At 40.6% G+C, this 15,485-nt stretch overlaps 1 protein-coding gene across 1 annotated transcript in view; it reads right to left on the reverse strand.

Moving 5' to 3' along the window:
- LOC123372867 (cAMP-specific 3',5'-cyclic phosphodiesterase 4D-like) overlaps nt 1–15,485 on the reverse strand; it is a 334,135-nt gene that overhangs the window by 156,858 nt on the left and 161,792 nt on the right. Inside the window, exon 3 of the mRNA XM_045021427.1 lies at nt 3,986–4,221. Coding sequence (XP_044877362.1) covers nt 3,986–4,221 — 236 coding nt within the window. The remainder of the gene's footprint in view (nt 1–3,985; nt 4,222–15,485) is intronic.

Raw genomic sequence — 15,485 nt, forward strand, 5'->3', positions numbered from 1 at the left:
TCGCTGGCTTGTTCTGGTCAAGACAACTCTCAGGATCAGGATGATGAAGGGCTAGGGTCCCAGGAAACAGTGAGGGTGAGGGCCATGATGGTAAAGCTGTTGCCTCTGTCTGTCTGTTCCATCTGTTCTATTTGTTCTTTTGTACTTTCACCAAAAATCTCTTTCTTTTAAGGACCCAGAAAGGGTATGATGGGTGGAATAGCCCATCCCCTTATTATTTTGGTCACTAACTAGGCCTGAGTGCTGACATACCCATATGAGCTCATTAAACTTTGGGCTCCATAGCACCTGTTTTTAACAAGCATAATTGCATCACAGTCTTTGAACATATCAGCTTGGCTTTTTGTTTAGGCTAATTCAATTATTCTGTCTCCCTTTCGTACCTTTTCTCATCAACATTTGTTATTACAGGTTCTTGTAACAACTTATGATTTTTTACATACTTTTTACAGTTGAACGCACAATTCAGGCAAATGTGTAGGTTGAAAGATCCAAAGTTTAAGTCCCTGCTCCAATGACTATCTATTTATAAAAAGTGGATGATCTTCAACAGGAGAGACTGAGAAAGACCTGCCCAAGAATATCCCATAGTTAAGTGACTAGGATCCTCTCCTGCAATGGGAGAGACCCAAGTTGAAATCTCTTCTACTCATCATGTAGAGGGGGGAATTGAACCCAGGTCTCCAATATCTGAAATAAGTTCCCTAGCCACAGGACTAATACTTATAAGTAGGGGCCTACCAAATTCAGGGTCCATTTTGGTCAATTTCATGGGCATAGGATTTTTAAAATAGTAAATTTCATGATTTCAGCTATTTAAATCTGAAATTTCATGGTGTTGTAATTGTAGGGTCCTGACCCAGAAAGGAGTTGTGTGGGGTTTGGAAGGTTACTGTGTGTGGGGGGTGCGATACTGCTACCATTACTTCTGCACTGTTGCTGCCAGTGGCGCTGCCCAGCTGGGCACCTGGAGAGGGGCAGCTGCTGGCTGGGAGCCCAGCTCTGAAGGCAGAGTTGCCACTAGCAGCAGTGCAGAAGTAAGGATGCCATGGTGTGGTATTGCCACCCTTACTTCTTTACTGCCGCTGGTGGGGTTCTGCCTTCAGAGCTGGGCTCCCAGCCAGCAGCTGCCACTCTTCAGCTGCCCAGCTATGAAAGCAGCACAGAAGTAAGGGTGGCAATACTGTGAACCCCCCCCCCAATAACCTTGTGACCCCCCTGCAACTCCATTTTGGGCCAGGACCCCCAATTAGAGAAACTCTGGTCTCCCCCATGAAATCTATTTAGTATAGGGTAAAACCACACAAAAGACCAGATTTCACAGTCCGTGATGTGTTTTTCATGGCCATGAATTTGGTAGGGCTCTACTTATAAAGGAGGCAGTCCCAACTCACCCTGCTTTGTGAATCCATTGTTTTGTTTTTGTCAAATGCCTGAAAGTCTAAATGAATTTTTTTGAGTTGAACTAAAATGTTTCATTTCAACATTACCAAAATGTTTTGACTTTTTTGGTTCAGTCAATGCTATTTGGTGAAGTCAATACAAATGTGCAAATAGATTCAATCAGTCTAAAACTACATTTTTTGGTGACTATTTATGTGAAAAATTTCACCTCTCTCTACTTGTTATTTGAAGAGAACAGACTAAAAGTTAAAGGATTTCTTCACATGCAGAAACCTATTATTGATATCCCATCTTACTATTGCATATATATATATATGCAAGCTAAATATGTTGCTCATTGTTGAAATATAACCCTAAAAAACAAGCACTTTCATAAATATTAAAAGAGGCTGCCTGCATACTTCTAATCTGCCATATGGAAGGTTTGGCAATCACTAAATTTAATAAATGTAACTGAGTTGCTATCAGCAGCATGCTCAACCCATCAATTGACAAGCACTTCTTTTTGCAGTTCCTGCTAGCTGCTCTAGAAGTGAAACATTAATATAAAGCCTACAAATCCTTCATCTCAACAATGGCCTTGATTAACTGGCTTTACACTAATGTGAGATCAGAAACAGGCTAGATATATTTAACACTCTTAAAACATTCAAAAGAAAATGAGAAGGAATAAAAAGGAACAGTTTGCCAATGTGAAAAAACAATTTTACATCTTAAGTAGTAAAACTTCAGAGAAATGAGAGGACAACTTTCCATTTTTCATCATTTGGCAATGAACATTCAAGTTCTGATTTCACTCTCATCTACACTGATGCAAATCAGAAACAGCTCCTCTGGCCACAGTGGGGGACTCTGGGATCCTCTGGCCCCAGTGGGCAAGAGTGGGGTTAGGGGGCCGAGTGGGGGCAGGGCTTCAGGTGGAAGAGGCGGGGCAGGAGGTTAGCCTCCCTGAACTGGGGGTTCACCTGCCACCCATGGAAAAATCAAATATTTGATTCCAAAATGGGGAATAACTAGCTAGGTGGTACTATTGCTGAAGAAAATCTGGGGATTATAGTGGAACACAAATTGCATATGAATCAGCAATATGATGCAGTTGTGAAAAAAAGTTAATATTCTGGGGTGTATTAACAGGAATGTCATATGTTAGACATGGGAGCTAGTTGTCCCGCTCTACTTGGCACTGGTAAGTCCTCAGCTGGAGTATTGTGTCCAGTTTTGGGCGAAACACTTCAGGAAAGATGTGGACAAATTAGAGAGTCCAGAGGACAACAACAAAAATGATAAAAGGTCTAGAAAAGCTGACTATGAGAAAAGGTTCAAAAAAACCTGGGCTTATTTAGTCTTGAGAAAAGAAGACTCAGGGAGGACCTGGTCTGATGCCTGAACCTCAGCAGCTTAGAACTACAATTACAGGGAAAATCCTGTTCAGCCCCAGGAAGGAGTTCAGTTTGGACAGAATATTCAAGGAGTTATCTATCTGCAAAGCTCTAGCAAGTCTATACTGATCATGTGCAAACTGAGACTTTTCAAAGGCTAATAACTTGGCTAAATTCGGGTGGATTTTCACAGGAAAAGCAAAAGGCACATCCCTGATACAAAGGCCTCCCTGCCCCCTCCCTCCATATTTCCATATTTTATTACCATATTTCAAATCCCTGCTATAGAGCCTGGGAGCACTAAAGTGCCTCAAAATGATTTTAACATGGGCAAAACACCCCCTAATTTTTCTGTAACTTTGTTCTCTGAAATGGCCAAATCATTTGGCTGAAGCTTAAAAAAAGCCATCATCATCACCCTGAGGCAGACATCTGGCATATAAAATTTCATCCCAAGTGGCTAACATTTGGGAAAGTTATAAGCAACTGAAAACAGGGTCCAATAATGGGAAGCATCACACAACCTTAATAGTGACACTGCCAGCCCTACCTATAAAACACACCCACACACAGAGTGAGTGAAGTCACAGACAAGATAGGAGATAATTCCATAAGAATAGGACAACAAACTACTACAGCCAAAACATATTACGTACAACTATCTGTCTAACATATCTATTGATCAACAACTAGGAACAAATACCTAATCCCCTCAAAATTCTCTGACTTAGTTTTCAAGTTGTATGCATATGAAATATTTCCACATATACTAAAGCCACAAATTGCACCAATACTAGATATCCAAGCCTCTGGCAGTCTTTCTTTTCTTAATATAATATATCCCAAATGGTCTGAGTCACTTTTTCCCAACATTTCTGATTGACATGACCAAGGGTGTATATGCAGCATGACTAAGTCTCAGTCACATAATTTTAGAAAACACTATCATATTTTGTTAATATTTTCTACCAGCACCACCAAAATGGTTCCATACATTACAGAACAGACATTTTTACTCCAATTGTAGCAATCATTTTCATTTCTTGGTTTGGAGTTATGGCGGGGGGGGAAATCTACCTTCATTTACTTTTTTGCATGGAGTCTAACATTTTAGCTATGAAGATTTTCTGACTCAATTTTAAAGGAAATTCTCATTGAAAGTAAAGGACTAAAAATGGGAAACATTTAAGGTCAACACTTACCTACTGGCCTCTGCCGATGTGATGGCAATCAATGGAGGACTCCTTAGTGGAAGACTGGTGGGCCTTGGTATAGTCTCCATATCACTCTTTTTATCCCAGTCTGCTTGCTCCAATTGTCTGAAAGCCAGAGGAGGAAGCTGGATGTTGCGGCAGGAAAGTCTCCGCACAAGATAGGGTTCCATTCCTTGGAAAGGGCCCTCGTCTTCAGTGTTGGAGTGCAGTGTTTCTTCTGAAATCTATAATCACACACACAGATCTTATTTCATAATTCTCCTCTCCAGTTCCTTTTTCATAATAAAAATTAATTAAATATCTCTGAGGTAGCCCTAGAACTGTTGGCAAAGGTGTTAAACAGAAAAGGCAGAAAAGAATCGTGTTTGTGGGAAAAGTAGCTCGGTGGGGTAAACTGAAGAAACTTGGATGAATGTAGCAACCAATACAATATTGACAGATGTTTCTTTGCTGTAATAGCAAATGAACAGCTATTTATAGGAATTAACGTACTCTGCAATCCAGTATATATCTATGTAACACAGAGGCCCATTGGTGGTTCACTACCCTGTTAGCAACTTTTGTCAGGCCTGATATACTCACTACACCTAACACACTGTGGTCATAATCTGTATCTAAAATGTGTCACGTAAGGTAGCATATGCGAACTGGTAACATGCTGATCCCAAAAATCACTGAATGATCTATATACAGGATGTATACAAAGTTATAAATATGCTCTAAATATGTGATGGGCAAGCAATGCATAAGCCCAGTCTACCTTTAACAAAGAACATGTATTTGCTTGTCTGACTAGCCTGGTCATCAGGCAGAGACAATGAAGGTACATTTACATAAAAAGGTAAACAAAGCCATCAAACTAGGAAGTGGGGGAGATAGTTAAGAGGCTAGGGAGGAAGCTGCAAAATTAACATGGCTTCAGCTTCCCAGGAGGGCTTCCTTAAGCAAAGTCATTAAACTTTGGAAGATAGAAGCAAAGACAGAAAGCCTTTTGGGCATAATTCACCCATAGAGACAAAGGAACCGAGATCTGTGAAGGGTCCTGGCCAGAGAGTCTGATCAGTCATGCAGGAAGAGAGACTTGGTGAGAAACACTTATTTGAATAAGAGACACTAGTTAATTAAATTTGGGACCGGAGAGTGTTGAGGGTCAAATTACAAAAAATAACTGGGTGGTGAAAGCCGGGGAGTGACCTGCACGCTTGCATGCTGGCTGTTGCTGTCAGGGCTGTGAGCTATAGAATCATAGCACTGAAGGCACCTAGAGTTGCAGGGCAGGCAGTGTCATAACCCCTCAGTGGTCTGGGCTGACCTAAAAAAGGTCACAATATACATCTATCTGTATCGACAAATCAATGTGTTGTATTGTTTGTTCTTTTCCCTCGATCCCCTACCAGCCTCTTTCTTTTGGGCAGGTACAAGGGTCTGAGAATAGCTTCATGCCAACATAAACAGAGTACTTAAGGTGTATGTTTTTCAGATCTTTACAGAGAAACCCTGGGCTTCTGCACATAAAACATGAGAAAATTCACCTTAAATTCTCTAGTTGTAAACACCAATCATCTCTCTCTCAGACAAATACACACACAAATGATGTGATTAAAAGATGGGAGAGAGATTTGGCCAAAGAAGTTGATCTTGATGAGAGGAAAGGGGATATACATCTTCAATTTGTGTAGCCCAAAGAACATGTATACAAATTATAATATACATGACACATTTGACTCCAGTTAATATCAGTCATATTTAGGTGCTCTATTAGATTGTGGGGAAATGGGGCCCTATCTGCACATGCAGTGGTTGTGTCCAGGAATTGGATGGCTTTGGGGAAAATTATTAAAAATTTTCATTTTATGACAAAATTCCAGCTTCCTTGAGATCCCTTGACCTGCTCACTTAATGCTCCAGTAAAAGATCTACAATTACTTTCTTTTTTATTGTTAGCAGCAAGACTTTGTACTGCATATTATTGTAAAAATGTGGTTTCTCCTCCCATCAAATTTTGGTATAGTAAGATATGGACTGTCCTTGTAATGGAAAAGCTTTCATACCAAGTATGTACACAAGAAGTGCTATAAAGAGGATAGGTATTTAGAAGTTTGGTCACTCCTCAGCATACTCAGAGGACAAGGGCTCCCAAGCCAGCAAGCCTAAATCTTTGGTAGGTTCTTTAAATATTAACCTGATCCTGAATAAGAAACGTATGAAGTCATATGTTAACATTTTATTGTAACTTTGCCAGAATTTTTTTTTAATGGTGTGATTTTAATAAGTGCTGAGTACCCATAACTTCTACAGTAGTCAACGGCAACTGAAAATAATCAGTGCCTCATGAAGTCTAAGGACCAAAGATCAGTAACTATGTTTTTGAAGTTACTCATCCTGAATGCTGGCAACAGTTTTCTGACTATCGGAAGAAAGGCAGTCACTTTATAAACCAATTCTCCAGCCTTTTGGGCTCACAGAGGGGAGAATTTCCATTGCTATAAGTTCTCAAATATTTTCAATGAGTTCACCATTTTAAGATTCATGTTCTAAGTGCTTCCGAGACACTTGTCGTAACAATGAGATAAAATTGGAATCATTTATTCTGTGTCCTAGATTAAATCAATCAGTGGTCTCATTCCATTTCCCAGTGGACTCATGTCAAGAATACAAAAAGCATCACCTAAACTTGCACCCTTCTTGGCAGTCTCATTATAGAACTAAAAGGCTGAATCATCAGAGATTAAATGCCCACTCTATCCTAGGAGTGGCCCCTCAGGTCAGGATTGAAGTATATTGGTCAGAGATTTTGTGAGGGAAACTGACACTGTGCCCATGTGTATCTGTTCTGTGTACATAGAGAGGAGCCCCAGGGCTATTAATACAATGATTTTTTCATTAGTCATCTCAGGACTAATATTAATAAACTACAACTGTAGTCATAGTCTAATCAGCAAGTTTTAGCAAAATATTTCTAATTACATTTAAATCAGAAAATCTAATTAATCATTTAAGAAAAATAGCCAATGTAACCTTAAAGCAATTTAAAAATTATAGGAATTATAATATGGTGTGTATTAATGGGTGTGCTCAAAAGTGAATCAACAGTGAAATTAATCACTGTAATACGCCACAAAAATGTCTAATGTGTTACAATTGTCCAGGGAGAAGTTTAACTTGAGGCTTGCCATTTCTAATGTGTGTTTTTAATGAGGAGGTAAAATAAAAAATAATGAAAAAGTTAATTATGGCCTAGAGCTGTATGAAAGATTTTGCTGCATTTGGTGCCAGATGAAAATGATGTACTGTAGGTCTTTTAATCAAGTTCACTATTGACAAAGAGCAGATTTTTGCTAGTGAATAAAGAGTTGCAATTCTGAAAACTGCAATAAAAATCCCAGAAAAGAAGCTAAGAATGAATGGAGTGAACTAGTTGGGCTGAGAACATGAATGCATTATGCCACTGCCTCTAAAGAGTCATCTGTAACAATGAAAAAGGTAAGAGGCACTGGCAAATATGGCACTATCAGAATCTTTAAAAAAAAAAAGTATAAGGCTAAAGACTGAAGAAAATTTTTTGAAACCTAGTGCCTAGAGCACCGAAATTGATATTTCATTTGAAGGCACTGGAGAATTAATTCAACACCTCTCAGTATCAGGCCATTGATTTAGGTGCAATCAATTAGGCATCCAAGTTGGCAAATTTTGGCCTGAATGGATTTACTCACCCCACAGGTATACTAGCAATAAAATTCATTGCTAGAATTTCTTTTTAATATTATGAAAAGGAATTTTTACATAAAAGAAGAGCTGGTTCTGCATATTTGTTAAGCATTTTCAAAATGGCTTTGACATCGCTGACAGCCCATCAGTAAGCACTAATGATATCTAATTCTAAAGCCATTTTGCAAAATGCACCACAGAACCTTAGTATACAATTTTGAAAGTCTATTTTTTAATGACTTTGGCAAGCCTTGAATTATAAAAGATGAGGATTTTCCATTACAACACACAGCAGAACCCATGTACTCAGAACCAAATAAATGGCATGCCATTGCTTGGGATGCCTGCCAAGGAAGTGATTCAGTGCAATGCATTTCAATTATTTTAAACTGTGGATAAAATGTCACACTTAGTCCATTTGAATGACACACCTGGTGCTGTCTGCAAACCAATTTGCAGAAGCTAACAGGTGAGAATTGACGTTTGCTTGCATGAACTTCCCACTGTGCATTCTTTTGTTCATTGCATGCCACTGTCATGCTCAGGTTTGTTTTTGTTTTATTTTAATGCTACCTGTTTTTAAAAGGCAATTCATTAAATATAAAAGAAACATCTCCCAGTACAATGTATTCCTTTTAGCTTCTGGTTACAAGAAAAATTGCTTAATTTGCCATTTTTGTTTCCATCAAATTGTGTAAATTAACAGGGCTCAACCAAACAGCACATAATATGTGGTTATTTTTGTGCTTACTTCACTACTTAGGTTATTGCCTCTTAGCCTGAGTGATTAGCAAATATTTGCAGCCTTGCCAGGGTGCATCCATTAGGAGGAAAAACAGATGATAAAAGTCAAATACAGTATTTCTTTGGTGCAATCCTGTGTATTTACAAAGAACGTACACCACCTCTTGTTTCCCTGAACACATAGGAACAAAAAACAGGAGACAGCTTCCTTGCTCACAATTTCCAGACTGCTTTTCCAGCCAGTACTCTACACAAAAGCAGCGCTCTCTCTCTCTCTCTCTCTCTCAGCTTCCTTGCAGGGTTACACTCACACTGCTTCTATTGCTCTTCACTCACCTTCTGGTTCTTTTCACCCACACAGGTACACGTCTCTACTAATCAGAACCAGTCCCAATGTTTACAATCAATCCTATGGAAACTCTCTGATCTTCCCTAAGGGTACATCCAGACTACCTGCCGTATCGGCGGGTAGCGATCGATTTATCGGGGATTGATATATCGAATCTCATCTAGACGCGATATATCGATCCCCGAACTTGCTCCCCGTCGACTCCGGAACTCCACCAGAGCGAGCGGCGGTAGTGGAGTTGACGGGGGAGCCGCGGACATTGATCCCGCGCTGTAAGTCGGAATAAGATACTTCGACTTCAGCTATGGTATTCCCATAGCTGAAGTTGCGTATCTTACATCGACACCCCCCGCCCGCAGTGTAGACCAGGCCTGAGTTAGCTCTTGCTCAGGCTTTTCCATATGGTCCAGAACCTTGGGCAGTGCCTTCTATTTTTCAGCTACTTTAGTTTGCCGGCATAAAAGATGGCTAGTCCCTGGGGAGGATGGAGAGAGCTGTTCCTGTATGCTCCGGAGTGCAGGGGCTGCAACTCTGCTTGGACTTACATAGGCTCCACAAGGTAGGGGAATGACTCCTTATGCCCTTCCTATTGCACAGCCTTGTAAGAGCCAGGAACAATCCAGACCTCTGAGAGGTAAATTCCACTAAATCAAAATAAACATCCTTCCCATATTTCTTGTCTGAATGTATTGCAGGGGAGTATATTGCATACTTTTTGAATCCTTCTCTGAAGTCACAATTATTAATTTCCTCAAGGGCTTTTCTATGGCACTCACCACTATAGTGGCTGAGTACTTCACAAACATTTTTACACCACCTTGTGATATGAAGGGGCATTATTCTCATTTTACAGAAGCAGAGAGGTTAAGATCAAGAGTATAATTTTGGATGCCTAATTTGGGATGCCTAGGAATTGATTATTCGGCATACATAGCATTATATGGCGCTTCATATATTCAAGCACAGCTCCCATTGCAGTTGCAGCTATGAGTGCTCAGAACTTCTGAAAATCAGGCTCCAGGGTCTCAAGTTGAGCACACAGAAAGTGAGGAACATATAATCAATGACCATTCGTCTCACTACAAACGTTTTTTTTCTCCTGCTGATAATAGCTCATCTTAATTAATTAGCCTCTTAGAGTTGGTATGGCAACTTCCACCTTTTCATATTCTCTGTACGTATATATATCTTCTTACTATATGTTCCATTCTATTCGTCTGATGAAGTGGGCTGTAGCCCATGAAACCTTATGCTCAAATAAATTTGTTAGCCTCTAAGGTGCCACAAGTACTCCTGTTCTTTTTACCTAGCATCAAATAGGAACTCTGTGGCAGAGACTGGAATAGAATCCAGTTCTCTGGAGTGGCATTCAACTGACTTAACCATGACACCGTCTTTTCCCTTTCTGCAATCCCCTGCCTCATTCACTACACCCCTTCCCAGCTTCTGCAGCAAATGAAGCAGGGGTCTTATAGAAAACAGTCTCCTTCACTACACAACCCTCATTCTTCCCCAGAGCTCATGCATCCTGTGCATTAAATGAGGCAGGGGTCTCAGGGAAAACAAATTACTATATTATTGTGTAATCATGTAAATTAAACTATAACATAATGTATATGATCAAGTGGACCAAAAAAAAAAAAGGTTGCAAAGGCAACCTTAATTCTGGTATTCTCTAGTTTTTTAGTGCTTGACTTTGCAATCTTTATAATATTCTTAACACAAATGTATGTGTGTAATTTCCTTGGTTTTTAAAAAATCCAAACTGACACCCCCCCCCCGAAATTCCCTCATAACGCATCATACTGACACCCACATGGGACATCTGCAGCATTGGAGCCCCTTTAGATCCACTACACAGACCTCTCTACCACGTAAGCTAACAGTGCAACTGATAACAACAGTAAGTCAGCATCATCTCTGTGGATCAACACTAGAAGAATGACACACACACTTTGCCAGGGGGTTTCATAGATATTTGCTGGCATTAAAGGAATGGTAAAAATCAGGAATTGTTCTTCTGTTATCTGTAGGACCCCTGATTCCAGGCTCTGGAGGAAAGACTTCTACCCATTTCCCCCAACCTTGACCCCTTCTTCCCCATCCCTTCCAGCCTGTCCCATTCCTCTCTCTTCACCAACCCTGCCCCCTTTTTCCAGGCCCAACCTACACACCTCAGGCGTCTCATCCCAGTCCTACTCTCCCCCTTCTGCCTCTACTCCTTGTCCCCAGTCTCCTTGTTCAGCCTGTCCCAGTTCCCCACTCCTGGCTCCTTGACCTATCTGTCTCTTCCTTCCTCCCTCTCTCCCCCACATAGCTCCCACTCCCAGTCTTCCTATGCAATCTCAGTCCCCTGCACTCCCTCCCTGACTTCCTGTCCCATTCGCTTTGCATATCCAGTCCCAGCTCTCCCCCCAGCACCCCAGCTTCTTCTTAGATCTGTCTCCACCACCCCTCTCACTGGTTCCTAATCCCAGTGTTCTTGTCCAGCTAGTTCCAGTCTTCCGCCTCCCCACAGCTCTTTGTCTGACCTGAGTATCATCCCAAACCAACTGGCGCCCAGCCCCCACCACCCATTTACTTCATTGGCTCCCAGTCCCAGCATCCCCACTCAGCCTGATCCAGACTTCCCTCCCCCCTAGCTCTCAGTACCAGTGTCCATTCCCAGTGTGTCACTACTACTACATGGGTGGTCTGACCTAGAGTCAGAGCATGAGTCAGGAGCCAAGCCAGGTCAGAAACCAGGAGATCAGAGTCCAAGAGAGGCTAGAGTGCAGATTGAGCATCAGGTGTCAGGCAGGTTCCGGTAACCAGGAGACTAGAGTCAGGAAGCAGGAGCACATAGCATAGGGGAGGCAGTCCTAAACAGGGGAAACCCAGGGGAAACCGACAACTTCCTGTTCCTCTGCTTGGTTTAAATAAAAGCTGGGAACCAAGTTGGACCCCCGCAGTGCCACCAGTCCGATCCCAGGACTGGAGTCCTCTTACGTATTGAGCTTGTAGTTCTGGCAACTGTTAACACCGCACTGGTCACTGCTCAGAACTTACTGGCTCCTAAATGTGCTGTGGACTAGTGTTTGAGACCTGTGGCCTCTGACAGAGTGCTGGTCTCCTTGTTCTATCAGCCCCAGGTTTGTCCTTCCAGTTCAGGTCAGTTCCTCATCTCACCAGACAGCTTGTCTGAAGCTACACTTTTCTCTCACCTCACTCTGGCTTTTGCCCCTGTGCAATCAGATAAGATGGTTTCCTCCTCCACTATGCCTGGATGCTAGCAAAGTGGTCATTGAGACCATAGGTGAGAAAGGACCCAGCTCTCATTTCCAGTGCCCAGATCAAGAAGCTGAGAATAGGCATAACAGGGAAAGTTATTCTGAGTCCCTGTTGCTCTGGGCTAGAAGCCACATGCTCAATTGCTCTGTGGGAATGGTCCATACAGTGCAATCATAGGTGGGACCTGTGAGAGGATCCAGCATGCTGAGTCGCTCTGTGAGGGGTGGTGCCTGCACAGTCTAGTCAGCAGTAGGAACTCTGAGGGGATCAGGCATGCTCAGGAAGGATGGAATCTTTGGAGATTGTAGCTTCTAAACTCAAAGATGTCTCTCTGGATATGCACCAACCATGATTTTTCAAAGGCATTTAACTTGGCCAGATTTGAGCAGACTTTCACAGGGAAGACAAAGGCACAACCCTGACAGAAATTCAAGACCCAGCTCCAAAGCTTGGGGGCAATAGGATATTTCAAATAAAAGGTCTCAATTTTTTTTAACAAGTACATTTATCCATGTCTGAATACTGGTGACATAGCAGAATTTTTGTAAACCTTCTTGATCCATCACTAACTTTCTACACTCAGCAGCAGAACTTAATAGAACTCTGCATGGCTGAAACAGTTCCGGATCTATGCAATGGTGGGGAGTTGGCCACTTAATTGTAGGACACAAATGAACAAACCAAAAAGTTGCATCCAGTGTGATCCAGAGAATAAGGACTGGGAGCCATGAAGCTATTGTTCTCTTCTCAGCTCCAACTTGCTCTGTTGCCCTGGGTCACTTAACCTCTCTTCTTCCCCCCACACACTCCCCACTCTGTAAAGTGGGTATACTAATACCTGCCCACCTATGGAAAGTGCAGGTAATCCAGTAATGTTATTTATTAGTGTAGTAATTTCATAGATTTTAAAATATATAATCCTTTCCCCAGGTCACTCCTACAGGTACTCCACCTCCTCCCCCTACAATTCATACTTTTGTACATTTTTTCCTTTCAAAGACCATTTATTCCTTCAGAAAAATATATGGAGAAAAAGTATACCAAATCAACAAACTATCACTGTTTTTTTCTTTTTATAAAAGAGCTACCAAATGACAAATTATCCATATATCATTTTCAGGTTATTTTGCGAGACGATTTACAATTGTTCATTATCTGCACTATAGAAATGATGATGATTCATATTTTTTTAATCCCACAGCTAAATAAAATCTAGCCATTATATGATTAGATACTTCTTTCCTCATAAAGCAAACATTCTCAGGAAAATACCCCTTTTATAAAAAACATGTTCAGAATTAATCAATTACTATATGTCTCATCACGTAATTTGAACTATTATACAAATTGAACATGAGATTCTATCTCTCACTGTAGCATTAAAAACATGTCAGAATCTCACTCTGAAGATTTTTATTAAGCATTTGCACTCAAAAAGTATAATTTTTTACTTTTATTACAAATCAGAGTCATAACTATTTTTCCTCCTTCCTGACTCTGAATCTCAGAACCTTTAGACTGCTTTGCCTTGGAATAAAAGGGCACAGATTTTTATCTGGCACAACCGGGGAGACAATATTTCTTCACATAAGGGAAGCTGGACAGTTACTTTCCAACTGGTAAATTAATCTTTTCAATTAGTTTTGGAATCTTCCACAATGTAGATAAAAAGCAGCACCAAATGGTTTAACATGTTGTTCAGAAAATTCCCTACGGATTCCTATTTCCCCTTCTCTATCATAATTAGAACTAAGACGCATTTCTATAACTTAGCATAAAACTCTGTATAAGGTTCAGGAGACTTGTGTTCTGTTCCCAATTCTGCTATTGACTTACTATATGACCTTGGACAAGTCACTTCACCTCTTCAACTTGAGGTAACTATTTTGGTCCTCATGATAAAAATTAATTACTGGACTGGAAGTTGGCTGTTGCCCAGGGACCAATGAGCATGACCTGATTACATTCAATATGGGCAAACAGAGCAAACCAAAAATGTATATACTTCATACATTTCAAAGAGCTAATTTCCCAAAGCTGGGCAAAATTAGGAGCAAAATTGATTGGGGGAAGGGGGGAATTTAGACAGAAAAACTTGAATGAAAATTGGGAGTTCTTTAAAAAGAGTTTATTGGACGGCAAAAAGCAGATGAGACAAAAAAGTTATTCAGATTAGTGAGTGTATATACATCTTTAGATTACAATGTGTTTCCTACAGGAGAGCATTTCAACAGAATTGTATTCTCTACTGCATGTGTAACAAAAGATCATATGTATAGATTTAAACTTCATGGGCTTTATTCAAATAAAGCTGAACTAGCTATAGTTTGATGCCACATTGCCAGTTGCATGAGAAGAGCTCGTTCAGGAACAATCTCAAATCCCCTACTACGTGGAGACAAGACTAGATTAAGAACATGTGTACCAAAGAGTTAACATAGTTGCTACTATATTTCAAAGTAGTTGCACAAGATTTAGCCAGCTGATGGGAGTGGTTGGAAGTTGATAGACAATAGTCCACCCACAATAGTGCTATTATTTTGTAAATTTTTGACAAGTTTCAGGAGTTCTACAGTCTTGGAATAGGACAGTTGTAACTGTTTGAGAGACAAGCTGGGAGAAAAGAAACTGCAAAACTAAAGCCCAAAAGATGAGCAAATAAATGCTTCTTCGGCCCCTTTTCACAAGAAAAAAAATTAGTATGGCACCACATGACTTTTAAAGTGATGCAAAGAAATACATGATTTCTTCATAACCCAACTTTACTTAGTCATTTTTTTTCTGTTCCTAAATCATGAGGGAAGTGTGACGGGTTCGGTCACAGAGACCGCCTTGGGACTGTCACCTGACGTGCTGAAATACCTCTGAACCCATTTTCCACTTCGCAGCTTGGGACTCCAGAACCTTGCTTTTTTGAGCCAGACACGTTAGCCTGCTGAAACACAACCAGGGTCCAGGCCACACCGGCAAAGCTGCAGACTTTAACCAAAAACTGCTCAGCAAGTCACCTATCTCCAGAACACAGACACCCAGTTCCCAATGGGACCTCAAATAAATCTGTTTTACACTGTATAAAGCTTATATAGGGAAAAGTAATAAATTGTCCACCCTCTATAACATTGATAGAGAGAGATGCACAGCTGTTTGCTCCCTCAGGTATTAATCACTCTGGGTTAATAAAAAATCACTTTTGTTTATTAATTAAGTATAAAAAGTAGGATTCAAGTGGTTTCAAGTAATAACAGACAGAACAAAGTAAGTTATCAAACAAAATAAAACAAAACACGCTAGTCTAAGCCTAATACATTTAAGAAACTGAATACAGATAAATCTCATCCTCAGAGATGTTCCAATAAGCTTCTTTCACAGACTAGACTTCTTTCTAGTCTGGGCCCAATCCTCTCTCCTGGTACAGTT

This window comes from Mauremys mutica, chromosome 6 (genome assembly GCF_020497125.1).
Source record: "Mauremys mutica isolate MM-2020 ecotype Southern chromosome 6, ASM2049712v1, whole genome shotgun sequence".
NCBI classification, from domain to species: domain Eukaryota; kingdom Metazoa; phylum Chordata; order Testudines; family Geoemydidae; genus Mauremys; species Mauremys mutica.